Source organism: Ceratotherium simum, chromosome 20 (genome assembly GCF_057802395.1).
Source record: "Ceratotherium simum simum isolate JZ-2026a chromosome 20, ASM5780239v1, whole genome shotgun sequence".
In the NCBI taxonomy this organism is placed as follows: Eukaryota; Metazoa; Chordata; class Mammalia; order Perissodactyla; family Rhinocerotidae; genus Ceratotherium; species Ceratotherium simum.
Window position 1 is genome coordinate 2,054,582 of NC_141919.1, and position 27,498 is coordinate 2,082,079.

A 27,498-nucleotide genomic window follows, 5' to 3' on the forward strand; every position below is an offset into this window, starting at 1 on the left:
TTTCTATCATGAACCAGTATTGCTGATGGTTATGAGTGTGTCGTATCTCTGTGGATTAGGGCAGCACAAAGGTTGAAAACCACCCATCTGGAAAAAATACAGCCCTTGGGGTGGGTTTTTATAGGAATTGTGCTTCGACAGGGTTCATCAGCACGTTACTTGATTTTGTCAGCCAAATGCAGGATAACCGTCCATTTGGCCTCCTTTGACTTAAAGATGGATAAATCAGGTGACGTTTATGGAGTTCAACAATATGATGTTCCTCTCCTAAATCAGAGCTATGTAAAATGGATATTATCAGTCACCTGCAAAAATGAAAGCACCCTTCCCTGTTTCGGTTTAACATTTCTACGTTTTCCCTTCTTTCAGCCCCTGTGTCAGCAGAGTGATTCAGGTGGAACCTCAGGCCTACACGGAGACGCACGATAACACCCGATACAGCCCCCCACCCCCCTACAGCAGCCACAGCTTTGCCCACGAAACACAGATCACCATGCAGTCCACCGTGCAGCTCCGCACGGAGTACGACCCTCACACGCACGTGTACTACACCACTGCTGAGCCACGCTCCGAGATCTCCGTGCAGCCCGTCACCATGACCCAGGACACCCTCAGCTGCCAGAGCCCTGAGAGCACCAGCTCCACGAGGGACCTGCTCTCCCAGTTCTCCGACTCCAGCCTCCACTGCCTCGAGCCTCCCTGCACCAAGTGGACACTCTCCTCTTTTGCTGAGAAACACTATGCTCCTTTCCTCTTGAAACCAAAAGCCAAGGTAATCCAGCAAACAGAAGACTCTTCCTGTCCTCAAGAAATAACAGAACAGCCTTCTTTGGAAGTCATTAGACTGCTGCTTCTGGTGGATGTGATATATGTTAGGCCTCTGAAAGAGTCAGTCCTTCTAGAGCGTGGGCCGTTTTAATGAGCTCGTCTTTTACAGGAGTTAATCTCTACGTAGCAAGCGTTTCTATGAATTTTAGACATGTTATTCTTCATGAGCTTGTTTAAAAATGCAATTACTGTGATCTTATGTTTTTCTCTCCAGGAGAGCGACCCCTACATGCTATGTCAGGGCCAGTTTGGTGGTTAAAGTGAAGTAGAAACCAAACAACTCAGCTTTGTCAAGGAAGAGTCAGTTGTGTTCCTCTGGGTCTGATCTTGTGCCTCTTATTCTTTTGCAGGTCGTGGTGATATTTCTTTTCCTGGGCTTGCTGGGGGTCAGCCTTTATGGGACCACCCGGGTGCGCGACGGGCTGGACCTTACAGACATTGTGCCTCGGGAAACCAGAGAATATGACTTTATTGCTGCACAGTTCAAATATTTCTCTTTCTACAACATGTATATAGTCACCCAGAAAGCAGACTACCCGAATATCCAGCACTTACTTTATGACCTTCACAAGAGTTTCAGTAATGTGAAGTATGTCATGTTGGAAGAAAATAAACAGCTTCCCAAAATGTGGCTGCACTACTTCAGAGACTGGCTCCAAGGTAAGATGCTGCTGGAGGGCATTCATCCTCGGTAAGCCTGCACCCTCTGGCCTTCAGTGTGTGCAGCTTCCACATGCTCGTTTGTTCATTTGTTAATGTGTTAGATTATAATGTAACACTGACATGTTTCCTGAATTTCTCAGTGTTGCTTAAAACTCATATATAGACTGTTTCTGAGGCAGCCTCCCGAATCTGGCTTTACCTATAAAATGATGCAAACAATTCGAACGGGTGACTCAGGAACTTCTATAAGAATTTATGAGTGCACATTAAGAAATGGGAAAGTGTGTTATAAAATATGGAACTGGACGCTTCTAGTGCTCTTTTTTTGGATAGTGGCTAGTTCAGTGACTGAGTGAAATCAAAGTGTTGATGGCTGACTCACTGCCAAATTATAGCTTACTAAACCAGTAGATTTTGCATCATTGGTGAATATAATTTAAAATTCCATATTTTGACCATCTTTTGATTTGGCACATGAAGTAAACTTATAAATGCTTAATCACATTAGTAGTATTTCATAAATAATCAAATTCTGCTTTCAGATGCCTTTCTTAGCTTCTTACCATGCTCTTAAAAACGTTTCTAGGAAATAGTAGTGAACTGGAAAAAAAGTGGTCTAAATTTCCTCCTAACTGCTGACTGAATATGAATGTATTCAGTGATTCCAAGAACATCTGTTCATTTATTTTGTGTTGACACATGCAAAGTGAAGTGGAGAATCAAGATAATTATCCACACAATTCAAGCAAAAATGCTTTTACTGAAATACCCAAATAATTATGGCCCCCAACATTTTTTGGCTTGAGTTATCCAATGATTGTCTTAATTTCCCACTTAATTAGACTTGTTTAAACACAGATTTGAGTGCCTTTTTTGGTCTTAAGTCAATACACTTGTATGTAAAGATTAAGCAGCCAATTTCCCTGTGAGTTTGCATGAAATGGTAAACAGGTTGAGTTTGATTGAAAATGGTTCAGTACAGTTTCTGGCCTTGACTTGTGTTCCTAGAATTTTCTTCATACGTGTATAGCAGATTTGACCTCTTTTTTTGAGGCAGGCAAAGAGAACTACATGACATTAATATTATTTTTTAATATGCTCATGAGATTAACTTGAATTTGTTCCAAAAATTCCAAGTTATTTTTTACAGTAGTTTTGGAGGCAGTGTTTTTCAGATAATGAGTAAAAAGGGGACCAGACAGTTGAGAGATTCAGATTCCCACTGGCCAAAGACATGCAAATAACTTGCCACAAATGACAAAGAGGTCTGCAGTGCACTGCCAGGATCTGAGCAAAGGAGAGTTCTTGTAGAATTGATTTCAGTGTCTTCAGCCATTCCTTTGGACACTCAATATGGCATGTTAGACAGCTTGGGAAGGGAGTAAAGGGGTATTGTCTCCATGCAGTGCAGAGGGCTAACCTTTTTATAGTGTATTGTAAATTATCCCTATGCTTTCATCCCTTTTAAAGACCTAAGGCAGTCAGACTTGAGAATCTTTTTAAAAGGTGCATTTGAATCATGTTTTGCTTGCTAAGAGAACAGCACCCACTAGACCAAGTGAGATCCATTCATGCTTGCAAGTCCGGATCCCAGCCAGCCCTAGAACTCTGCGTCTGACTCTTATAAGGTCCAGGAAAGCACCGTACACAGAATGGCCAGATACTGGGGCCCTTGCTGCCTAGACTTTTTCAGGCCTATCGAGTGGTTGATTTGGTCTTTGAACATTTCTTCCAAGGAAGTAGTCATCCTTGAATCAGCTTTCCTACAAAACATTTTGTGTGGTTGTTAAGTGATGGGACCCTCATTGGTTTTTAATGGAATTAAATAGTAAGTCCATTAAAAACCATGTCATAAACACCAATGCGTAAAGATACATGCACCCCTGTGTTCACTGCAGTGTTATTCACAATAGCCAAGACTTGGAAGCAACCTAGGTGCCCATCAAGGGACGAATGGATAAAGAAGATATGGTATATATACACAATGGAATACTACTCAGCCATAAGAAACGATGAAATCCAGGCATTTGTAACAATGTGGATGGACATTGAGGGTATTATGCAAAGTGAAACAAGTCAGAGGGAGAAGGTCAAATACCGTATGATTTCCTTCATTAAGTAGTAGATAATAACAACAATAAACAAACACAGAGAGACAGAGATTGGATTGGTGGTTACCAGAGGGGAAGGGGGGAGGGAGGAGGGTGAAAGGGATAATTCGGCACATGTGTGTGGTGATGGGTTGTAATTGGTATTTGGGTGGTGAACATGATATAATCTATGGAGAAATAGAAGTATAATGATGTACACCTGAAATTTATACAATGTTATAAACCAATGTTACTGCAATAAACAAAAAATTAAAAATAAAATAAGATAAAATAAAAACACTTCAGAGCCAGAGAAAACAAAAAATAAACAAAAAAAAATGTCATTCCGTTGGTCTTTATCAACATTCCAATAGTTTTTTGGGTTTTTTTTAACTCAAAAATATATAATGCTGATAAAGAAGTTACCTCGCGTGTCATCTTACACACACGCACGTAAGGTGAAGATGGAGATAGAAACCACACTGTGCGGCATGTCCAAATGGTATTGGTCTATAGTTCACACTGAATTATGCAAATCAAATATAGATTAACATTTTCTTTTTAGGGTCCCATATCGAAGAAGAATTGACAGGTGGGATAATTAGCTCAGAACTTGACACTAGAAAATAATTTTTAGTATAAAATATTTAAAATGAAAAAAAGTTCTGGCTAAAACTTCCATATTTTGCTGTAGAATGTTACAATTCCTTTCTACTCTGTGCATGTGTTGGAACATGAAATGTTGGCCAAGGGGCCATGGGACCAAATCCTTGTCCCTTGCTTTGTGTCCAGGATCATATATTGTACATACACTTAGGCCAACCCATTGTTACTTGAGGTTTTTGGTAATTAGTCAGAAAATAATACACTAACTATGAAAGGACTTAACTTTTCTATGAAGCTGGTGACTGTTTCTCCTGCGTCTTTGAATCCCCAGTAGAGTGAATGGCATGTGGGGGGCCACTGTAGGTGATGAGTTCAACTGAATTGCCAGTAGGGCTGACCTCCCCAAATCAGATCTATCTTCCTTTGTTTCACTCTAGGGGGTCCCCAAAGTCATAGTGTATAAATATGTTAAAACGGCGCTCAGATTTTTGGACTCTCTCTTTGCTGCCAGACATCGTTGGTGACCGGGTTAACTCTGCTGATCTTACCCATGCCTCCAACAAATGCTTCTGGCCCCATGGTGTGTTCAGGGCACCCTAGAGCGTCTGTGGTTCAAGCTGACCCTGGACTCAGGCTGCCTGCGTTCAAAGCTCAGCCCCAACGCTTTCCTGTCAGGTCACCGTCGTCAAATTACTCACCTTTCCTTGCCTCACTTTCCTCCTCTGTGAAGTGGGAACCTTAACAGGAATAGGGCTCCCTCACGAGGTTGTGGTCAGATCTAAGTGATGGGTAATGGGCATAAACTGCTTAGACCCAGTGCCTCCGAGCCGTCCAGTGCTGGTGAAGCATGAGCTGCTCTTTAGGATCGGCAAGTCAAGAGGGAAAGGGTTAAAGGACATACAAGCCACGGAGTGACCAAAATTCTATTATGGTGAGGAAAACAGACCAGGCCTTTTTTGGCAGGGTGGGGGGCGGGGGGGTGGTTTCCTCTCTTGTTTATTGTTTTCAAAAACAGAAAAAAAGGCTCTAGGTAATAAAATAACATCTGTTCAGTACAGCTTGTTGTGTGCATGCCTCGCTATGAAAAACAGTCTGTGTGAGACTCGGGAGCCGGCTGTCCCGGTGGTCCCCCCGCCTGCGCCCCTCCACACTCGTCCCAGCAGCGCCTTCTGTCACCACCGAGCCCACGGTCTGCATCCAAATTGTTCATATAAAAACAATGCCCACAGCAATGTCCTTAGGAAGGTTTAGTTTAAAGAGAGATGGAGACAGAGAGAGAGACAGGGTCCTGTGCTCCCCTCTCCCCTGACTTCAAACCCCAAGAGCTTAACCATTTTGAGCACTGATGGAATCAGTTTGGGGGGGGGGGGCGCTGTCTTTGAAGTCCCTCAAGGCGTGTCTCGAAGTAAACCCGTCTCCCTTCTCCCTGGCCGTGTCTAACCCGTGCACGTGCAGCTTGTTCAAAAGATGTGGTTTCCTGAGCTGCCGGGGCTTGAGCGCTCTGCTTGGGAGGTGACTGGGGGAGCAGAGCAATGGGAAGGAGGTGGGGGTGTCAGAAGAGAGTGTGTGCACACTGGTGATCACTCAGACCCTAAGGCTGGGTCACCAGGGCCCTGCTTTCTCTTCCAGCACGCTTATCTCTTTACAGCTGTAGCCAAACTGTCAGGTCTGTAATGATGGTTTTGATTACAGAGGCCAAGCGCAGCTGTGTGTGGTGGGCTGGTGGGCTCACCCATCCCCCAAGCCCAAAAAGCCCTTTCCTTCCCCTCCCCGGGCTTGCGGTTTGTCATCTGTTCTCACAGAGCCCCCTTGTATTGGCCTGTGGCTTCCTGTTCTCAGTCTGATCCAGATTTACCCTGTGAGGCATTTCCCTGCACACACACGCATGCATGAGATCCCTCCCTTCTCTCTCCTCCACGCCCCCTCTTCTGAGGAAGGGTGGCAAAGAGGAAGAGAACAGTCAAGAGTGAATAGGTGTTGGCTGTGATCTTTACACAACCTGGCAGCCGATCCCACAGCTTATATTAGCTCCACAAGTCGAACAGATGGAACAAATTGACAGAATCGTGTTCACTCACCCTGGGCTGGAGAAGCAGCTGAGTTGCTGTTTGAAGTTGGGAGTTTGAATGTGTTTTCCCCCCTCCGAGTGGAATTTCTGGTTGTATTGAAAAAGCCATGGCTTAGCACCGGATGGTGGCGTGAAACGGTTAATGAGCCTGGTGCGTCTTGCTCCCCCAGCCAGCCAGCTCTCTCACAGTCTCTCTCTTGCTTTCTTTTGAATGGTCATGGGGTTATTTTTTATGTAAAGGTAAACATGTATATATTTGTTTCTTAGAAACAAATGTTCCCCCCTCCTGCCTTTGAAGCAATGATTATTAGCGACCTGAAGTTCGTTCATGAGAAGTCTGATAGTATCACTTGACCTGAAGTAGACTACAGATAGAATACAGAGTGTTTGGGGTTGACATCAGCCACTCCCCTGCCCTGCTCCCTGTCCTCAGCCCACCCCGTGAGGACCAGCATCGTTCTGGTTAAGAGTTGTAATGTATTACATACATTTGCCTTTTCTAGGACTTCAGGATGCATTTGACAGTGACTGGGAAACTGGGAAAATCATGCCAAACAATTACAAAAATGGATCAGATGATGGAGTCCTTGCCTACAAACTCCTGGTGCAAACCGGCAGCCGTGATAAACCCATCGACATCAGTCAGGTACTCTCACTGCCCTACACCGTGGGGGTTGCGGAGGGCGCTGTTGAGCAGTGCTTTGAGGCAGCTGCCATAGTGGAGGCTGGTTGACAGCCTGCGATCCCGGCCTTTGCCCCGGGAGACCTGAGGCAGCAGGCACTGTAGCATATTGAGTTGGCTCTGATTCACTTCATCCCACCAGCTAATTGTCTGACCACAGGCAAGACAGACAGCTTCACTTTGCTCATCTGTCAAGTGGGGACAGGTGTGTTACCTGCCTCCAGAGCAGTTGTCAAAACAAAGTACAGTCAAGACATGCAGGCTCTTTCAGATGCTGGGAATGCTGTGTTGTCCTGTTCTCTTTCGAATTCTAGTACTTGTTATCATGTTGGTCTTGGTTATATTCAAACTTGGAAAGATGTGTGCATTGGGTAGCAGTCATCTGAATGAGCAGAATTTGGGGTGGACGGATGGGTTAGGAGATCAGAGAGGTTACTAAAAGAATGGAGGATTTGTTGCGTGTGGTTCCTTTGGGTCACCCTGGCCCGAGGGGAAGAGAGGGAGGACAGACAGATCACTGTCATGAGTGAGGCGAATGGAAATGCACATCGTTGGAATCTGAGTGGACTCACCATTCTGCTCACTCCCCTAGGTAATAAGAGCTGTTTCTATTTGGTAATCATATTCTCCAACTGCAGTTGCATCTTCTCTGGAACACTTGGATTCCAGAATTTTCCTTTTGATTCCTCAGGCGTGTTGGGGAGTGTGTTTGGACCCTTCAGATTTCAAATGAGTCCAACACTACTACTGCCTTTCCCAGATCCTATTCCCTCTGCTCTTTCTAGCTTACTTGCTTCACCTTCAGGCAGAAAACCGTCATGCTAATGATCTTCCCAGCAGCTCTGTTTATTGTCTCTCCTTTTTTGCTGGCATTAAAGGTGACACATTTACAAAGTACATTGTTCAGAGTTATTATGGAGTGTGAACTCAGTGCTTTATGGCCGCATGCAGCACGCTGTCAGGTTTGACAAGGATGTGGGCAGAGGAGCCTGCCTGAGAGAGAACGGGGGATGCCCGGGTGTTGGGTTGGGCTTTAGGGACCAGGGACACCGTGGAACAAATGTGATTGGCAAGGCCCCCAGACATCATTTCCTCTGCCTGGGAGGGAGAAAAGCGTGCTGCATGCATGGAGGCCATGAGCTGTACTATGTAATTCCAGAGATGGCTTGAAGACATACAGTTGTTACATATCCTGTGGATTAATTGAATCCAGATCCCTGAAATTTAGTTCTCTCACTCTCCTCCACTCTCTTTCTTCCTTCGCTCTTTCTCTGTTTAACTGCTGTCACTGGTGTTTTTCATTTTGTTAAAAAAAGACCAAAAATGTTGGAACTAGGCCTGAATCTAAAGTAAATAGGAAAAAAAATATATGTGCATGTGTGTGTGCATCTCACAGTGTTTTTTTTACGTAAGCAAAGCCCACAAGACCTACTTCAGAGGGAGTGTGCATTTGGCCACACGTAGGATGTGGCCCATTGAGTGTGGCCACCTTTCAGAAGTCACGTTACCCCAAAACATCGTGGTTGTGTGCCGTCCCTTCCACTTTCTGGCAATGGGCATTTTTTGAATACACAGGTCATAGGAGGCTAGTGTTAGCAAAATTTATACAGATGTTGTTTTATTTTTATAGCTCTCCTCCATTTACTGGGTGGCATTTCCTTCAGTGTTAACAGCAGAGGTTAACTGCACACAGACGTGTATGGGGATTCTTGCCAGGTTTTTTTCCCCCTTCCCCTCCTATAAATATGTTTCTCCAGATTGTTCATTCTCTGCCTTGGCTGCAGACAGTCTTTTAGCATTCAGATTTAATTGGTGCAGTCAATTCCTGGGCCATCTGCAGAGCTGTGTGTGTGTCATAAACACGCCGATTATTGCATCCTTGGATAAGTGCATTTTGAAAGAAACCAAAGGTGTTCTATGGGATTTTCTCCACTTTCAAACAGTGGGCATTCGTTTCTTTGTTGCAAACGCTAGTGCAGAGCTCTGCCTTCCTTCTCTCCAGGCAGGAATGTGTTTGCCCCAAACCCCATTCTGAAAGGCCCCTGTTCTTCCCATTTTGCAGTTGACTAAACGGCGCCTGGTGGATGCAGACGGCATCATTAATCCCAGCGCTTTCTACATCTACCTGACCGCTTGGGTCAGCAATGACCCCGTGGCTTATGCCGCCTCCCAGGCCAACATCCGGCCTCACCGTCCTGAGTGGGTCCACGACAAAGCCGACTACATGCCGGAAACCAGGCTGAGAAGTAAGTAGCCCCCCATTGAGGGCCTTCGGGTTTATGGAGGCGCCTCGCCCCTTTCCCTTTCTTCCAGGCTCAGTCACAGCCCCTGTCCATTGACGCTACCCAGGGTTCAGAAGTGTAAGCAGAACAATATATTTCTTTTAGTTGAAAACTCTGAGAGACAGATGAGGGTGTGTAAAGGAATACAACCTGAGTCCCATCACACTGAGAAATAAGAGTCTCCAGTCTCCTGTGTAGCTTGACCGCTAAGACGCCCACCAGGCATTCTCTTGAGTGCCAGCTGCTCCGTGTGCAAGTGGGGATGCTTCCAGGTTGAGTGTTCTTTTACTATTGCAGAGTTTTATTGCTGAGGATCATATGTTTATCTTGACTTTGTCAACTCTGCTGTTGAAGGGATTTTTGGCAAGTCGGGTCACCCCTATAAGCCACCAAGCACCTGTGCTCTGTCAGAGCTGTTTAAACCGGAGCAGAAAAGTCTGTACACAGCAGCGTCCTCTTCCTTTCACCTCTCAGCCCTGACCCTGAAATGTGGTTCTGCGTGGACTTGACTTGCATTATGTTAGAGATATTAGTAGCTTATACCTTGGACGTGAGGCCGAGGGAGGAGGTGAGAAAGAAGACAGTCCCTTTGCAGACATGGCTGGAGAGTCAGTGGGTTGTGCTTCCTTGTATCTAAACCCCAGAGCTTGTGGCAAGCAGCCAAGGCTTGTCTTAATGAAAATTTATAGTTGAGATTATAATAGGGCAAATCATGTTTAGCAAGTCAACTGAATGATCCCGAAGGGTCTGAACACACACCAGCAGTAACTAAATGCTTGTTGTGTAAGGATTTCTTCCCCTGCTGTTGAAGACTTAGCATTGCATTGAAAAAGAAGCATGGAAGGTTTAAGTGCGTTAGATCACTAAAAGGATAAGAAAGTTAAGCATTTTTCTCAATAAAGCATTTTCAAGTTATTTTGTTCTCATAAGTGATTGAGTAAAACAGTTTGAACTTAGTATTTTCCCTTGTGTCAGTTGAACGAAAAATGCTCCCGCAACTGAATGCTTAAGTTGTTTAGACCCATTACAAAAGTGACTGCTTTTAGAAGATTAAAATCAAAGGTTAAATACACTAATCACAGGCTTCTCCCCGCCCCCCCAAAAAAATAAAGGTTGATTATTGCTTAAAATTTTTTACACCAAAGATTAAAATTGAAAAGACCCAAAGACTGTCATCGGCATTGTTTGTCCTTTATGTCGAAAGAAACATGGTGAGTGGACTTCCTCGCAGAGTTCTTTCTCTGTGCGTTGCAATTATGGAGAATCCAGGGGCACACATCTGGTATGGCCGATGATGGGAAGTTGTCGCCTCTCTTCCATACCTGGATGGCGTCCGTTTGCCTTTCTCAGTATTGCAAGGAACTCCTCACCAGGGCCCCCTCCCTGTTGCCCTCTCTGTCCAGTCCCTGCAGCAGAGCCCATCGAATACGCTCAGTTCCCTTTCTACCTCAACGGCTTGCGTGACACCTCAGACTTCGTGGAAGCGATTGAAAAAGTCAGAACCATCTGCAACAACTACACGAGCCTGGGCCTCTCCAGCTACCCCAACGGCTACCCCTTTCTCTTCTGGGAGCAGTACATCGGCCTCCGCCACTGGCTCCTGCTGTCCGTCAGTGTGGTGCTGGCCTGCACGTTTCTCGTGTGTGCCGTCTTCCTCCTGAACCCCTGGACAGCCGGGATCATTGTGAGTTTATTCTGAGGGTCTTTGTGGAAGTCAAATTCCTTTCAGCGTAGCTCTTTCTGCAGCCGGGAAGTCTTGTTTATGTCTGGGCCTCTGGAGGAGGGTATAGATAGCATCATCCGTACTGTATTTATTCTGCTAGAGGTGGCGAGGTTCATGGTCAGGTAGAGCCTTTAATGGCCTTAATCCTGTATCCCCTATCCCCCAGGTTTAAACTTTCTGTGTAAAGATAGAGGAGTTTTAAGCACACTTTCCATGACAGCTCTGAGCATTTATTAAATACAAACACTCAAAGCATAATTTTTTTTTAATTCAAGTGTCATTTTGTGACTACATCCCAGACCAAGTATTGAGAAAGTTCTTCTAAATGGAGGGGTAATCGTAAGAGTTAGGACAGTGGTATATGGATAAAATGGTTTTAGGGATGGTTTTGTGTGTTGTGTGTATTTTAACTCTTGGGAGGAAATGATAAACTAGTATTACTAACCTATTTTTTGGCATCCTTTCTCTAAGTATAATTTTCATGTAGAGTCTAATAAAATCATGGCAGTGTTTAACTTCCATGAACTGTGGTACAGCCTTCAAAATGCCAAAATTATAAAAACAGAGACCAGGTCTAGTTTCTGCACCATAAGTCTGTGCAGCAGGTATGTTAAAAGGTAAATGTTTAGTCTGTAGGAGTTTTCATGGTACTTAAGCAATTGATGTTGTCCATCTTTCATTAGCTTATTAAAAGAAAGCAAAGGGAACTTTATTATGCTTGTCCTTCCCCCCACCCACTGCCTGCTGCCCCACCCCCGAGAAGAAAAGATCATTCTCTCCTCTTTCACCCCTGTAAAGTTGTTTTATTTGTATTTTCTCCCCTTTGGCCCAAAAAACTCCAAAGCCTACCTCACAGAGTTTCTTTCCATCTCCTGCAAATTTTTACAAGGCAGATGAAAGGTAAATAAAAGCTGTTCCGTGGATCTAACTGTTTGCTTTGTCCACTCCACTTGTTCAACATTTCTTCAAAGTGAAGGGGTTCATAACCTGAGCCACATCAGCTGACGACCGGTGCCCTTTCTCCACTTAACTTGCTCCCAAGTCATCGTCACTCAGCCCCTGGGCTCTCCAAACAAAAGCAAAGCTACTTTTACATAAAAGAACTTTTTCTTTTTTGAGGAAGATTAGCCCTGAGCTAACATCTGTTGTCAATCCTCCTCTTTTTTGCTGGGGAAGATTGGCTCTGGGCTGTCATGCCGTGCCCATCTTCCTCTACTTTATATAGGACACTGCCACAGCATGGCCTGACAAGCAGTGTGTCCGTCTGTGCCTGGGATCTGAACCTCTGAAGCCCAGGCCGCTGAAGCAGAGTGCACACACTTAACTGCTACACCACCTGGCCGGCCCCTAAAAGAACTTCTTTTTCACCCCATCGTATCAGCTTTCTTTAGGATGGAGGATGAGCAACCAAAAACTCTACAGTTTCAACTCAGTATAAGTTCAAAACAGAAGGACATACCTTGTTTTAAACTGTATTAAATCTGTAGCTAGTGACAAGTCCGTATGTGTGTAATTCTTCATGGGTGGCTCTGGTGGAATAGTTTTGAACATATGTTTGCTTTCTAGATTGCGTATACTGGAAAAACATTTTGCAATAGAATACTAAACTCTGTCTTTCTGTACTCCTTCTACTGCCTTATTGTCCCAAAGTGGCTGTCCCGAAATTGTTCCAAAGCCTCCCTTCCTGGCAGGGAGACGTTCAGTTAGGGAGTGGAGACAGTTGTCCACAGTTAGAGCCAGTCAGAGCCTCCATCGTCTTCAGGTCCCAGTGTGTCTCTGCTCTTAATCTGAAGTGAGGCCACATCAGTACTTCATCACCTCCCTTGTGTCAACACCCAGAGTGTGTTTGTACCCAGCCACTCATCTGTGTGTCTTTCTAAAGGTGACGGTCCTAGCCCTGATGACGGTTGAGCTCTTCGGCATGATGGGCCTCATTGGAATCAAGCTCAGTGCTGTGCCTGTGGTCATCTTGATCGCTTCTGTTGGCATAGGAGTGGAGTTCACCGTTCACGTTGCTCTGGTATGGGAAACATTTTCAGCTAAAACTTTATGAAAAGGAGCACATTTCCTCTAGCTCTTATAGTCTCCAAGTTGGGAAATTTCTCATTTTTGCCAACGTCAAGAAACACACCTGACACATGTCACAGTGAAACGGCTTCAGAGCACAGGCATTCCCTGGGAGTGGCAGAAATTTGGCTGGATTCCTTTTCCTCTTGGTGACTGTCACGAGAAAGGCATTGAAGGTGAAGTGAGCCGGTGTGTTCTAGTGGGCCAGGAGGGATTCTGCTTATTTGGTGTTGTCACTGATGTCACCACAAGTCGTAAAGTTGTCAACTTTGTTCGTAAGACAGTGTATGAGTGGGTGTGTGTGGGCGTGTGCATGCAGGAATACACACAATTTTAAAAACCACAGTAAAAAGCAGGGATGAAATGAGACCACACTCACAGGCATGGTGGGGATGGCATCACTGAGGGTGAAGCGAGTTGGCAGCCGAGGAAGCCTCCTGGGATCTGTGAGCAAAGGCACAGGCTCTTGGCACCGGGAAGCTGACTCTCCCACCTCAGCTCCCTCTGCCTCCCAGCCTCGGAATTCATGACAGCAGAGAGTAGGACAACTAGTGTTGCTCTCTACAGGAATGTTTTTCCCCTCTCTCTTCCTATGCCCTGTCCTGTGAATGCTTTGTTGGAGGAAATTAAACTTCAGGAGGAGTCTTCAATCCAAGAGACAAGCCCATTGTATACATTTATCAGAGAATTATTCAAAAGCCTCATAGCAATGTGTAAATTATGTTGCATCTGTGCTTATAGCCTAAGTTCTTAGGGTTATTGGTAGGCATTCAATAAATACTTACTGACCGAATATTTATTCTGAATATTTAAACAGATGTTTCAATGCCTGTCCAGGAAACCCAGCACTGGACTTGGATCCAGTTACTTGTATCTCTGTTTTGGCAGTCTCTAGCATTGATTTTCTTGTACCCATCATGTGGCACATGCATGTCTCCACATAGGCACATCTCCACACCTGCTTCTTTGGTCCTTCCACAGGAGTCTTGCAGGGCCGCAGTTATTGTACAACTTAGAGATTGTCAATTTTCGTGTTTTAGAAGGACTGTTTTGTTGAAGTTATCCTATATGTCTCCCAGTGTATAATGAAAAGCTGATAATGCAGAAACAGTATTCTCTAAATTTTGAGGCTGCCCAAATTACTTTCCTCCATTGAGCTGGGAGGAGGGAAAGAGGGTTTTTAAAAAAGGAAAGCCCACCAGCCTAGCGCTTAGAAAACACACAACCCTAATATCATTTCTTCAAAACGGAGAAAAATTTGCATGTGAGTGAAAAATACACAAGTTATTTTATTCTGATGCAAATGAAAACTACGGTTTCTGGTGGCTAGCATTGCAAACAAGGGCAGATCTATCCTAGAACAGATATTTACAATGGAAATGCCAACTATAGTCTCTAAACTGTAGTGGCACCCCAGGTCTCTGCTCATGAGGTAGTATGAACATAAATGCCACAGCATGTTGAATAAACAACTAAGGACTGCCTCCGCTCCTCATGCAAGATGTAATTCTGAGAATTTAAGGAGTCTCAAGAGCTGATGTGGCTTTATGGGGTCAGTGCTTCTAGCCCAAGTCTTCATCAAGAATTCGCTGTTTCGGAAGCATAAGTTGTGTGCGAGAGGATATGCCCACCCTGACCCTCTTGGCCTCATGGCCCAAACATGGCAGAGAGCAACATGGTTCCAGATGGTCTTGATGCTTTCTTCCCAAGAGAGAAAGGCGACTCTGTTGACCCTCATGTCTCCCAACTCTGAAAGAGCATGTGCATACGTAGTATGCACTTGAGAGAAAAGTATGAAAACTCATAGCACACCTTTGTATGCTGTTATTTCTTCATCTGTTAAGGAGAATAACCTTCCTGTCCTTCCACAGTGTACATAAGGGATGGGAATGCACCCTGCAATGAGCTGTAGGCCTTGATTTTTAAGGAGCTACAGCTTGTAAAGGCTCTGAGCCGCCTTCTCGGCATATCCCGGAGCAGTCTGAACTTTGAGGCAGAGAATGAACTTGTGCCAGGTTCAGCCCTCCCTGATGGGGTCCACTGTAGGACCAGGAGGGATCTGACGGTAACTGACCCACATGGAAACGGTCTTGGGTCAAACTCTCAAGCCAACAGTCTGATATTCCGTGTAAAGTTCCCATTTTGTATCAATAGCATTCTTGACCTAGAAGAGCTTTAGGATTGCAAAGGAGGCAAGAATATGTCCACACATAGAATAGGCTTGATTTGAATTTACAGTTCTGTATTTTTCTTGTATACCTTCGTGGTACTTACTAATGTACTACAAACACATTAGTTTGAACAGCGACAAATTCTAACCTCAGCGTAATCATGAGGAAATATGTATTTAGCTCCCAGGTGCACGTGACACCAAACTAAGCCCATTTGGAAGTAAGATCTCGACCATCCAAAAAATCAGGCAAAATGCTGTGCTTTCACAACTGGAGGTCTCCCACATCAACGGTGTAAGATAATTTGAGTGGGGGAGAAAACTTACGGGTGAGTAGCAGTGAAAAGAAGGGAATATTTTGCTCGTTTTTGTATAGTTTTGGTTTTGTTTTTAAATTTAAGGTCAATATTCTTTTCTTTTTTTATTGTTGTTATTCTGAGATTTACATCAGCGCCAAATATGACCCAGTATCATGAGCAGGTCATTTTAGTGTAAGCCTAGATTTAGCTCGTTGAGCAACCCCGATTAAACATTCCAGGAGCTAACCAGGAAGACCTGAGAAGTTCTGTAGAGGCATCTTAAAGCAGTGTATAGCACCTAAGACAGAGCTGACCATCAACGGAGTCGAGTCCAGGAGTCTGACCATGTGAACTCTGCTCGTTGCACAGGCGTTTCTGACGGCCATCGGCGATAAGAACCGCAGGGCCGTGCTGGCCCTGGAGCACATGTTTGCGCCCGTCCTGGACGGTGCTGTTTCCACTCTGCTGGGAGTGCTGATGCTGGCAGGGTCCGAGTTTGATTTCATCGTCAGGTAAGGGGAGTGGGAGAGAAGACTTGTTTTAAAAATCACTGTTACAGCAACTAGAAGGATGTGCAGCTATGACATACAACTATGTACTGGGGCTTTGGGGAAAAAAAAGGAGGAGGATTGGCAATAGATGTTAGTTCAGGGCTGATCTTCCTCACAAAAAAAAAAAATCACTTATTTGCTTGTGTGACCTCTGTTGCTTATTTCCTTCTGTATCTGGTAGATTGCAGCGTGTCTTGTGACTCTTTTTCCCCCCCAACTTTATCAAGGTATAATTGACAAATAAAAATGGTGTACATTTAAGGTGTACAACGTGATGTTTTGATTACACGTATACGTTGTGAAATGATTATCGCAGTCTGCAACTCTACATTTTTTTGAGTTCATTAACTCAGAGATATGCTGAGAAGTGTAAAGACAAGCTCTCTTCTAGAGCTATCTTGGGAGGAAAGATGGAGGTTTTGGGGCTAGCAGTGAAGGCAACTCCACAGCTCAAGGCTGAAGGATCACCCATATCCCAGTTATTGGCATCCCAGGTTAGAAATATCTACAGAAAGAGATGAAAAGAGACGACCGTGTTTCCCATTAATTGACTAAACTTGACCTTCACTTCTTCAAAACTGTAGAAAGGAAAACTTACCAATATCTAAAAATCGTCACCTAGATTTTATTCTTTTAAGAAGTGAAGGTAATGTGCCCAGATTTCGTATTCAGGTTCCCACTAAGATTTAGGAAGCCTTAGGATGCCAAAGTATGTGACTTTGCTGTCAAATTTTGGGAATCAGAGCCTACTGGAGACCTTTTGGAGACTTCTCTTTGGATCTCAAGGCAGGCAGTTTCTGGTGAATTTAATAAAGAATGTGATTTTGTGAAGTCTAGAAGGAGAGCAAGTTTTCCTTTGAAAAGCATTTGAGAACTGCAGGGAAAAACCATTTTCTTCTCTGAACAACATCCACAGCTTTGTGAAGGAGATGCTCTTGGATGTAACACTGCTGCTCCATGGAGGGGCAAGGCCAGAATCATCAATAAATAAAAGATAGGCCAGAAGCAGAGCCACGGTAAAGCAAGACCAAATGAGAGAAATGACTGGCTGTGCGGGATGCTTCCGTAGTCTGGAGAGAGAAACTAAACACGCTTTGCTGGTGTGTGTGTCTCTGATAGGCCCTTCATTTTCAAGTAAAAAGAAAAGGGTTTTGTCTTTAAGTTTTAGCCAGAGTTTTTTTTATTATGGAAAAAAGATCAATCCCTTGTTTGTGGCATACCCCACCAGGCAGTCCAGTGTCATGGAGAGTTGGCCTTCCTAGAACGAGGGCCAGAGTTTGCTCCTTGCAGTTTGGCGTGGGATGAGTGAAGAGGTGACATGGCTCTTACAGTGTAGACAGGACTTCTCCTCTCTTCCTGTAACATGCTTAGGGATCATCCGAGGCTCTCTGGAAATGCAGATGGGATTTCATGGGGTGGAGGAGCAGAGTCTGCATTCTAGCCAGCTCCCAGGTGATGCCTGTGCTGCTCGTCGTCTCAGCACAGACTGTTGATCAGTTCACGAGCCCATTAATGCATTCTTGTTGGTCAATCCCAGAGAGATATATGCCTAAACTAGATCAAGATTTTGGTCTGGGTTTTGTTTTAAGCTCTTAATCTGACTTTGAGTTTTCCTTTATTTCCTCAGCATACACTTATTTGGACATTGGTAGTTTCTTTATGGTGTAAAAGCCCTATGTCAGGTAGATTTTTCTTTTGTGAAATTTCTCATCCAATTTTCAAAACATTCAAAAGTGCCGTTTCACACAACAGCAAGTAACATGGATCCCATCCTGCTCCATGTAGCTTACGGTCTTCAGGGGGAAAGACAAGTTCACAGTACACAGTTCAGTGGTTCACAGTGCAAAACTGTGGGAAATGCAAGGTATGCTGGGATCGCAGAGGCTCTAATTCAGCCTTGTGGGGCTGCCCAGTGAGCCACAGAGAAGAAACTCAGCCAGAATTGGAGCAGCCAGCTGGGACCCTGGATGGAGGGCAGAGTCCCACCTCTCTCATCTAACCCAATGGCTTCTTGTTCTCTTCCAGAGATATCAGGGTTCTTGTTTCAAGCACTTAAAAGGGCTTCCCATTTTCTAGAACTGGATGGATTAGCCTGATGAAGCCCTCACTGAGGTCGACTAAATGAGCAGACATTGTGTACACTAAGCCGTCAGAAATCTAATTGGTCTGTTTATTCTACGGTTAGATGGATGGGATGCAAATGTCTTAATGCCTGCTGCTGATATATGCCTCAGCCTAAGGTTCCAGCAGTTTACATTAGAGCAAGACGTTGGCTGCTTGGTTTTTACTAATGCAGCTCAGAAGTTTCTAGTGTTTACAATAGCTTCGAGGTATTTGTATTTTTATAGGGATTCTCTCTCCTTTCATCTAACGTTGAAACATATATAGACATAGCACAGTTTGGTGCCTGTTCCGTTTTATGATCAAGAGGACCATTAACAGATATCTTGTCCGCCCTCTTCCTGGAACATCCTAAGCTCACCCCTACCCCAGCCCACTTCCAGTAGAATCACCCTAGAAATCGTTAGTTACAGAAATGCACACTTGTGTGGAGCCTGCTCCCGCCAGCTGTGTGGAGTGTCCGCCAGCAGCTCTCCCTGCTGACAGGTTTACCTTGGTATTCATGAAGGATCCCAGACCTTAGCCCTCAATGGTGGGAAAGCAGGGCCACTTGTGCACTCTCCTCTTCTTCATGGTGCTGCGGCCTTTATGTTTCAATTGGCTGACGCAAAACAAGAGTATTCAGAGATGCTAAATTGTTCAACAAAAGATTGGCCCACAGAGCAGCCCTGTCTTTGTGGACTGCTCTCCCCCGCAAATGCCCCGGCAACCATAGAATGGGCAGCGTTTCTTTGCAGAAAGCTGGTTCCTGTGTTCTAAAAAGGTTGCAGTTGGAGCTATTGGGTAAAACTGGAACTCACAGAATTCTAGTTAGAAAGTTGTGATTAATGAAAGCGCAGGGAAAGCCTTACCTGATATGCTGGAGACTTAATTAGAGATTCTGCTCTAAGATGCAGAAGCATTTCACAGTGGATTAGCTGCCTGCAGAAGTGGGCTGCTTTTCCTCCTGGGCTAAATTGTTTAAATTCTACACCCTTCACTTCATTTGTTTGCTTCTGCTGGGTTTTTGTGAACGGGGCCTCTCTGCATTGTATTTGTGCTTTCAGTCTGCTCAGCCATTCAGTTCGCATTCCATATTTTTCTGTTTGTGTAACACATTCATAAATAACATTACATGCCATGAGATTTCAGCAAATTAACAAACTAATTTTTTTTTCTTCCCTTCACGAACTAACACTTTGGGTTGTGGAATGTAGTCCTCAGAGTCATAAGGTAAAAAAAGAAAAAAATCCTTATCTCGTGCTGCATTTGAACGCAGTTTTGTAGCACCTTTTCAGTCGTGTGGATTGTGTTAATTTTGGGTTCTGACGTGCTGCAGTATTTGGGCACAGGAAGTTTCATTTCCTTGTGTCACAACAGTGAGTGTTCCTGCTCCTTGTGTCTCCAGGTATTTCTTTGCTGTGCTGGCGATCCTGACGGTCCTGGGTGTTCTCAATGGACTGGTTTTGCTACCGGTCCTTTTGTCCTTCTTCGGGCCGTACCCTGAGGTCAGTAATTATGCCAGCATGACGTGCAACCCACAGGCCACCTGAATGCTGTTTTTCCTGGTGTCGCTCTAAATTTAGATATTTAGGTATATCCATATTTGCTGATCCTTTACTTTTTCAGTCAACATCTCAATAACTATGGCTTTTTTCTCTTCAGTTTCGTAGTTTGAGGGATGTAGTACTGGTTTGGTTTGTTTTTTCTAAACTGAGTGATCGGCAGCCTGCGTCTTGTAGGTCTGTGTCAATGAGGCGTTCTCCACTCCAGATGAATATCTGGGCTTGGACGAGAGTGAAGGGGGTGCAGCCTGCCTTCCAGTGTGTGAAGGCAGAGGGCAGTTCGTTTGCTCCAGCTGTCAGACCTGAGGGTCATCGAGGTGGCAGAGGGGGAGGTGAATACAGGGTAGTGGGACAGGCAGAGCCCCCTGGACAGTACTGTGCTTTGAACTTGGAGTGTGGCCAACAGGTAAATGGATGATAACACTTTTAATATGCAGTCTCCTTCAATAGGTGTCTCCAGCCAACGGGCTAAACCGGCTGCCCACCCCTTCCCCTGAGCCGCCCTCCAGCGTGGTCCGGTTTGCTGTGCCCCCTGGTCACACGAACAACGGGTCTGATTCCTCTGACTCGGAGTACAGCTCTCAGACAACGGTGTCGGGCATCAGCGAGGAGCTTCGGCACTACGAGGCCCAGCAGGGCATCAGGGGCCCTGCCCACCAAGTGATCGTGGAAGCCACAGAAAACCCTGTCTTCGCCCGCTCCACCGTGAGTCATCCTAGGGGGCAGCCCCTGCCTCTCAGCAGCGAGTCAGACAGGATGCAAAAATAAAGTATAGGTTAAGTGGAATCACATGAAATTGCCAATATTTGACTCTTCTTAAACCATAAAAATGTCAGTTTCATACGGTTGGATTTCATACAGATCGAAAAGGTCAGGGGCCAGTGACGCTAACTACACAGAGCATGCGCGTATATCTTGTTCGGGCTGAGTACAATTTGAGCTTAAGGGCCTGTGGTAAAGCCTGTCTTGCCTCATTTTTTGTTTTGTTTTGTTTTGTTTTTTTATGCTGCATGTCATTTTAGAATGATAATTTTAAAAAATGTAGTGGTATTTTTATTGCCGGCAGAAGTAATTTTTTTCCCTACCACTTCTTTTACCTTTAATTGCCCTTGGTACAAAATAATTTCAATTATTATTGTCTAAGACTTTACCCAAAGCTTTTGTGGCTCCAAGCTCACGTTCTAGGTGGCTGGAAGGAGCAGAAAAGCTTAGCCTTCAGGAATTCAGGAAAGCCCTGAGCAGCCTGGGAGCCCCTTCTCCGAGGCTCCGAGCACCCTGGCCATGGCCTGCGCTCCATGCTGCCCAGGATGTGCGTGGCCCCCCAGGCCTGGAACACAGCACACAAAACCCAAGGAAGGTGCTAAGGCTCGTGTTGCTCCAGCCAAGGGCCTCCTGCTGTCCCTCCAGGAAATGGGTATTCCAGTCCCAGGCCAGAGCAGCGCTTCCATGAAAGAGAGAGAGGCCAACCAAATAACCTGAATTTTCCTCCTCTTACCCCCCGTGAGGATGCCTGCTGAGCTGCAGTGTGAATCTGGTTTTGTTCAGCAGGAGCCTAAAAATAGGTACAAGCTGAACGACTTTGAAGTTGGTCACGGTCGTCTTGATTGATGTGACCACTGTGTTGCTCCATGCTTTGTATAGAGACCCAGAAACGAGATTCCTAACAACCCGACAGAGCAGCGCTGCCCCATGGAACTTTCTGCGGCAATGGAAATGCTCTCTCTGTGCTCTCCAAGGCAGTAGCCACTGGCCACATGTGGCTGTTGGGCACTTGAAACGCGGCTAGTACAACTAGGGAACTGAATTTTGAATTTTAATTTAAATGTAAATAGCCATATGTCCCTAATGGCTACCATATTCAACAGTGTAGGTATGGGCAGTCCTGCCAGTGTCCTGCATTTGGGCAGGCAAGGGCCGGACACTTGGCAGTTTTAGAAACAGAGAAGCTCAGGGTCTGACTTTCTTGTGCAGGGCGGGGTGCCGGCCTGTGGGAGGGAGGCAGCTCGGATGCTCTCCGACCACAGCCCTGCATTTATGGGCAGCAGCTGTATGTGTCCAGCCAGCTGTGCTGGAGAAAGCCTAGACATAGGGTCCAAATAAGGCACTCCTCTGCCACGTGGTGGAGGTTTTGAGAGAGCTGGTTTTTCTTTTGTGGGTGGAAGGCCCCCCGTTGGCTCCCCAGGGCCTCTCCCAGTCATTTGTGGCGTTGGCTGAGTGCTTGGTTAAGAAGAGCTGTGTGTGGGTGGCCCGGCGGGAACCGGAGCCAAGAAGGGAGGGCTGGGAGCAGCGGGGGCCACTGCCCAGCCTGGGGTTGGCACTGGCCTGTTGTAACCTGCTCTCACCCTCTGCAGGTGGTCCATCCTGAAGCAAGACATCACCCACCCTCAAACCCTCGACAGCAGCCCCACACAGACTCAGGGTCCCTGCCACCAGGACGGCCAGGCCAGCAGCCCCAGAGGGAAGCCCCCAGAGAAGGCTTGCGGCCACCCCCCTACAGACCGCGCAGAGACGCTTTCGAAATTTCTACTGAAGGGCATTCTGGCCCTAGCAATAGGGACCGTGCAGGCCCCCGGGGAACTCGTTCCCACCACCCTCGGCACCCAGCCTTCACTGCCACGGGCAGCTCCATGCCCAGCTACTGCCAGCCCATCACCACTGTGACAGCCTCGGCATCTGTGACCGTCGCCGTGCACGGCCCGCCCACCTCCGGGCCCGGGCCCAGTCGGAACCCCCGAGGGGGCCTCTGCCCAGCCTATGAGGACTACCCCGAGACTGATCACGGGCTGTTTGAGGACCCCCATGTGCCTTTTAATGTCCGGTGCGAGAGGAGGGATTCCAAGGTGGAAGTCATTGAGCTGCAGGACGTGGAATGTGAGGAGAGGCCCCGGGGCCGCAGCTCCAACTGAGGTGTGTGCGTGTCATGGGTGGGGGCCGCCGAGGGCCTTGAGTTGGGCTGCTCAGGAGCAGCGGAGGGACAGAGGGGGATGCAGAGGGCAAAGCGCCCTGGGTGCCTCAGGCTGCATCCTCCTGGAGCCCCCTGAGCATTGGTGTGTCCTGATCTGAACCCAGTGACCTCTTATCCCCAAGGCAGGTTCCAGGCTGGGCGTCTCCCCTCACTGCTAACCTGTGGAGGGTTAGTACAACTTAACTAAGATGCTAACAGCGTCACCTTTCACCTATTTTTCAGTCTTAGTGTCAGAACAGGTATATGTGATAAACACCCAGCTCCACGAATGGTTACAAAGTGAGCACCTCCACCAGCACCCACATGAAGGAGGAGATTGTGACCAGCCCCCAGAAGCCCCTCAGGCCCTCACCCAGCCCTCCACCATCCTGACTTCTAATACCGTAGATCAGTTTTGCCTGTTTTTGTGCTTTATAAATATAGACTCATATACCTATTACTTAGTTTGACTTCCTTTTTTTTCTTTTAAAGGGTGAATAAAATCTGAAGCAAAGAGGCCAAAGATTGGAAGCCCCCCCCCAACACCCCCCCCAAACTGCTTGAAGAGAACCGCTTGGAGTTATAAAGACATGCTGCGCACGATGGCAGTTCTCTGTTACTGTAACCGATTGTATTATTTTGTGAAATATTTCTATAAATATTTAAGAGGTGTACACATATGTAATATACGAAGGAACGATGTAAAGTAGTGTGATCTGGGGTTTCTCCACTCCTGCCCCCAGAGTGGGCAGTGGGGAGGCCGCAGCGGGGCCCCTCCCTCTTTGTACATTGGTCTCTGTGCCACAACCAAGTTTAACTTAGTCTTAAATTTCAGCATATGTTGCTGCTGCTTAATTATTGTATAATTTACCTGTATAATTCTATGCAAATATTGCTTATGTAATAGGATTATTTTGTAAAGGTTTCTGTTTAAAATATTTTAAATTTGCATATCACAACCCTGTGGTAGTATGAAATGTTACTGTTAACTTTCAAGCACGCTATGCGTGATAATTTTGTTGTTGTTTATGAGCAGATATGAAGAAAGTATGTTAACCCGGTGGCTTCTCCAGGTGTAGTTGGATGCGGTTCTCCTGTCCAGCTGTGTGAATGCGTGTAACTTCCCAATGTACTGTACTGTGATTTTTTTTTTCTCTTGTGTTTCTTTTCGCTGTCTTTAACCCTTCGTGGGCTCTGCCCTAGTCAGGCTGGAAGAGTCAGGGTGTCTTGATGGCCTCGTGCTGGCGGAAGGCTAGCCTTAAACATTGCTTTCTCCTTTTGCCAGACTTGCTTTAACTTCAGGGCAACTCTTCAGATCATTGGCTGCCATCCAGACACCCCAATTCTTGCCTCCAAGGCAATAGGTTCCTTTGCATGATCACTGTGGTGGACGTTGGGCCCTCAGGGTGTGGAGCTAACATCTCTTCATCTGCGTTGGTGTTGACGAGTTAGAGAACATGCCTAGTGGTGAGCCTCAGCGGGCCCAGAGCAGGTACGCTCAAGTACACGGCCTTCATTGTACCTCTCATGACCAGCACACATGCGCGCACACATACACACCAGCCTTCACCCCCACAAAACATTTAGGAGTGGATTGGAAATCTTCTGGAGATAATGACCCTCATACAGGTAGAAACACCTGTTAATTCTGGCGCCACAATAGAGTCAGAGGTGATGTTCTGAGTCTCTACAATTTAAAATCTCCCCCTCTTCCTAAATAGCACACTTGGGTGGGGCTTTCTGGATCTGTGTGCATCTTCTTTAAAAATAAATAGTGAGCATCCCATGTGGTTATACGGAGTCGGAAGTTCTGTAGGATATGAGCTTCAGAAGGATCCTTCTCAGTGTTTTAATATTAACGTTATGGGTACACACTTCCCAAATAAATTGTCTCCTTCCTCTCATCATTATTAGTGTTCTTTCAATGTGACATTTATTGAAGAGCAGGAAGATGCTAATGGCGTACACCCCACTGAAGAATATATATGGAGGCAGATCTCTCAACGAGGCATTATTTTTAAAGATTTGCTTCTGTATTGATTCTCTTGTCTTGCTCTGAGGTTTGGTCTTCCTCAGCTCTTAGCCAGAGACTAGCAAACATCAGGGATGCAGTTGGTACCCAGACTAAGCTACTGTAGGCATGCTCAAATGGCAGCTCCATTGTGTCCTCCTGTTTTGCATGGAAAATCTTAATCTAAGGCAGTGGGCCCCCAGTAGTACCCAGCAGTGTAGTTACCTCAGACCCTAAAACTCGCCACAAAGCTGTAAGATACTAATTTGAAGCCACCTGTGGCCACCAGGTGTGTGTGTTAATATGCCGGGGACCCTGAAGGCCCCACTGATACTGTTTGCTGCATGTGTCAGCCACACTGTCTGTCTGTCTACCTAACACCCAGCTCTGCTCAGAAAACTTGTCCTGCATTCAGGAGAGAGAGGATGCAAAATTCTGAGGTCTGCTTCCCTCTGGCTCGTGGCATGCCCTTGCTTCCTTCTGAGCCCAGCCTGTGTGATGCATGACAGCCTGCATGGCCCCTGCTTTCTGCACAGCATGGAACTTTCTCTGATAGTCACATTGGCAAAGGGAGAACTCGGGGGCTGCCAGGCAACTAGAATTTTTCTCTCTCTCCCTCTTTTAAATAGTTTAATTTTGTCTGTCTTGTTTGTTCATTTGGATGTTTTAATTTTTTTAAAAAAATCTTTGCTGATATTTATAATTTTGTATCATAAGAATGTTTTCCTACAGTATTTGTCATGCCAGTTTATAACAAAAAAAAATGCAGGGATTTTATTTCTATTGGAAACACTATTACAGCTATGTTTTACTTTTGAACAGAATTTTTATTTGTATAGAGTGCTTACTAATGTTAAATAGTTCAGAGTATATAACATTTTCATTAAGGACTCATGGTAGGTTTTAGTGTGAGGAATTTAAAGGAAATAAATATTCAAACTGGGTCTCATTGTCTGCCAATTTTGGCAGAAATGGGTTTGTGTCATTTCAATTACAAAGATAAAAGTATGCCATATAATTTATTTATATGAAAATTTATTTTTGTAGTGTACATAGTAGTCATCAAGTCTTTTGACAGAAGTATATTTTTAAAGAATTTATATGTGATGAATCCGTAATGTCTGGAACTTTGCTGAGACATGAGTGGGGCACACTTTTCATTGTAAAGTACAGCAAGGAAAGAAAATGTTTAACAGTGTTAAGAGAGAGAGCGAGTGAATATTCCTGCAATTGTGAAATGTGTATTAGTTACCATTTGTGACCTAGTGTGGTTCTCATTTTAAACCTTGGAAGGCAAAAATGTACAAACTCTCTAAATATTAATGTTCAAACACTGATAGAAATTCTAACATGAATAAAAAATAATATAACTTGTTGGTTATGTCTTTGTTTATAGAATGTTTTTTAATTAAAATATTTTACAAAGGCAGTTAGTATGTCAGGTCATCATAAACTTGGTTGTTTCTTACTAACCTTGGTAAGTATTTTTTGTTCTACTTTGTGGAGGCATTGTTGATATAAGAAGAGTTCTGTTTTTATTTTCTGACACCAAAAAAGTTCCTAAACTACCATTAGAATGATCCCTTCTATCTCTTAGCATTCTTATTTTTTTATGTGATGCCTAATAATTAGAGGGAACATTTATAAAGACAAATTCAGTGATTATTAAAATAAATGAAGGTGTCATATTAAAACAGTATAGCTGATAATGGGGCTGATTGAACCTGATACAGAATGTTTTTCCTGAGTATTTATGATGTGATTATACCTTATCTTCATCACAGCCATGGAGAAAAATAAGACCAAGAATATTCTCCCCATTTTACAGTAGAAAGCAAGGAGTGGTAGGGAAGAACTCAAGATCCAAATTGGGCTAAGCCTGTGGTGAGGGATCAGCAAACTGCAGCCCACGGGCCTCCTCCTGTTTTGGCAAAGATTTATCAGGAGACAGATGCACCCGTTCACAAACAGGTTGTCTAGAGCTGCTTTCCGGCACAGTTGAGTAGTTGTGACACAGATTGTATGGCCTGCAAAGCCTAAAATATTGACTAACTGGACCTTTTTGCCAGTCTATCTTAAGGTTATCGTGGGCCAGTGATACTCAAGTGGGGTCCATGGGTCGGCAGCTTTGGCATGTCCTGGAAGCTTGTTAGAAAAGCAGAAGTGGGGCCGGCCCCGTGGCTTAGCGGTTAAGTGCACGCGCTCTGCTACTGGCGGCCAGGGTTCGGATCCCGGGCGCGCACCGATGCACCGCTTCTCCGGCCATGCTGAGGCCGCGTCCCACATACAGCAACTAGAAGGATGTGCAGCTATGACATACAACTATCTATTGGGGCTTTGGGAAAAAAAAGGAGGAGGATTGGCAATAGATGTTAGCGCAGAGCCGGTCTTCCTCAGCAAAAAGAGGAGGATTAGCATGGATGTTAGCTCAGGGCTGATCTTCCTCACAAAAAAAAAAAAAAGAAAAAAGCAAAAGTAACAGTGCCTCTGCAGACCTACTGAGTCCGAGTCCTAGGAGTGAGGCCCAGGAATCTTCCTTAACAAGCTATTCTGGTGGCTCTGATGCACCAGCAGAGGCAAGCCCTACATTCCTTCCAGCTGAGTGTGGCCGTGGTTCATAATTTTACTCGGGCTACACAGCCAGCGTAGGCCAGATCTGGAAACAACACAGATCCTAACTCTGTGTGGTCTTTCCACAGAAACACATGTTCATCTGGGGGAAAGAGTGGAGACCTGTGAACTCTGCATTTGTGTCTGGGAGTCCAGAGAAAGGAATTCCCTTTTTAGTGCTCTTCCGTGGCAGTGGGGCAGGACCTCAGGGCAGGGCGTGGGCTCCTGCCCTCACAGGC

The 27,498-nt window shown here is 45.4% G+C and overlaps 1 protein-coding gene across 3 annotated transcripts in view; it reads left to right on the forward strand.

Annotated features, from left to right (window-relative positions):
* The window catches only part of PTCH1 (patched 1), a 71,084-nt gene extending 45,054 nt beyond the window's left edge, over positions 1-26,030 (forward strand). For all 3 annotated transcript variants that reach the window (XM_014795574.2, XM_004440815.3, XM_004440814.3), the window contains exons 14-24: positions 370-772; positions 1,179-1,488; positions 6,759-6,901; positions 9,000-9,183; positions 10,623-10,903; positions 12,825-12,962; positions 15,848-15,990; positions 19,538-19,637; positions 20,145-20,399; positions 22,046-22,601; positions 23,131-26,030. In XM_014795574.2, the coding sequence (XP_014651060.1) occupies positions 370-772; positions 1,179-1,488; positions 6,759-6,901; positions 9,000-9,183; positions 10,623-10,903; positions 12,825-12,962; positions 15,848-15,990; positions 19,538-19,637; positions 20,145-20,399; positions 22,046-22,600 (2,512 nt within the window). In that variant the 3' untranslated portion in view covers position 22,601; positions 23,131-26,030. The remainder of the gene's footprint in view (positions 1-369; positions 773-1,178; positions 1,489-6,758; positions 6,902-8,999; positions 9,184-10,622; positions 10,904-12,824; positions 12,963-15,847; positions 15,991-19,537; positions 19,638-20,144; positions 20,400-22,045; positions 22,602-23,130) is intronic.
* Positions 26,031-27,498: the final 1,468 nt, after the last annotated feature.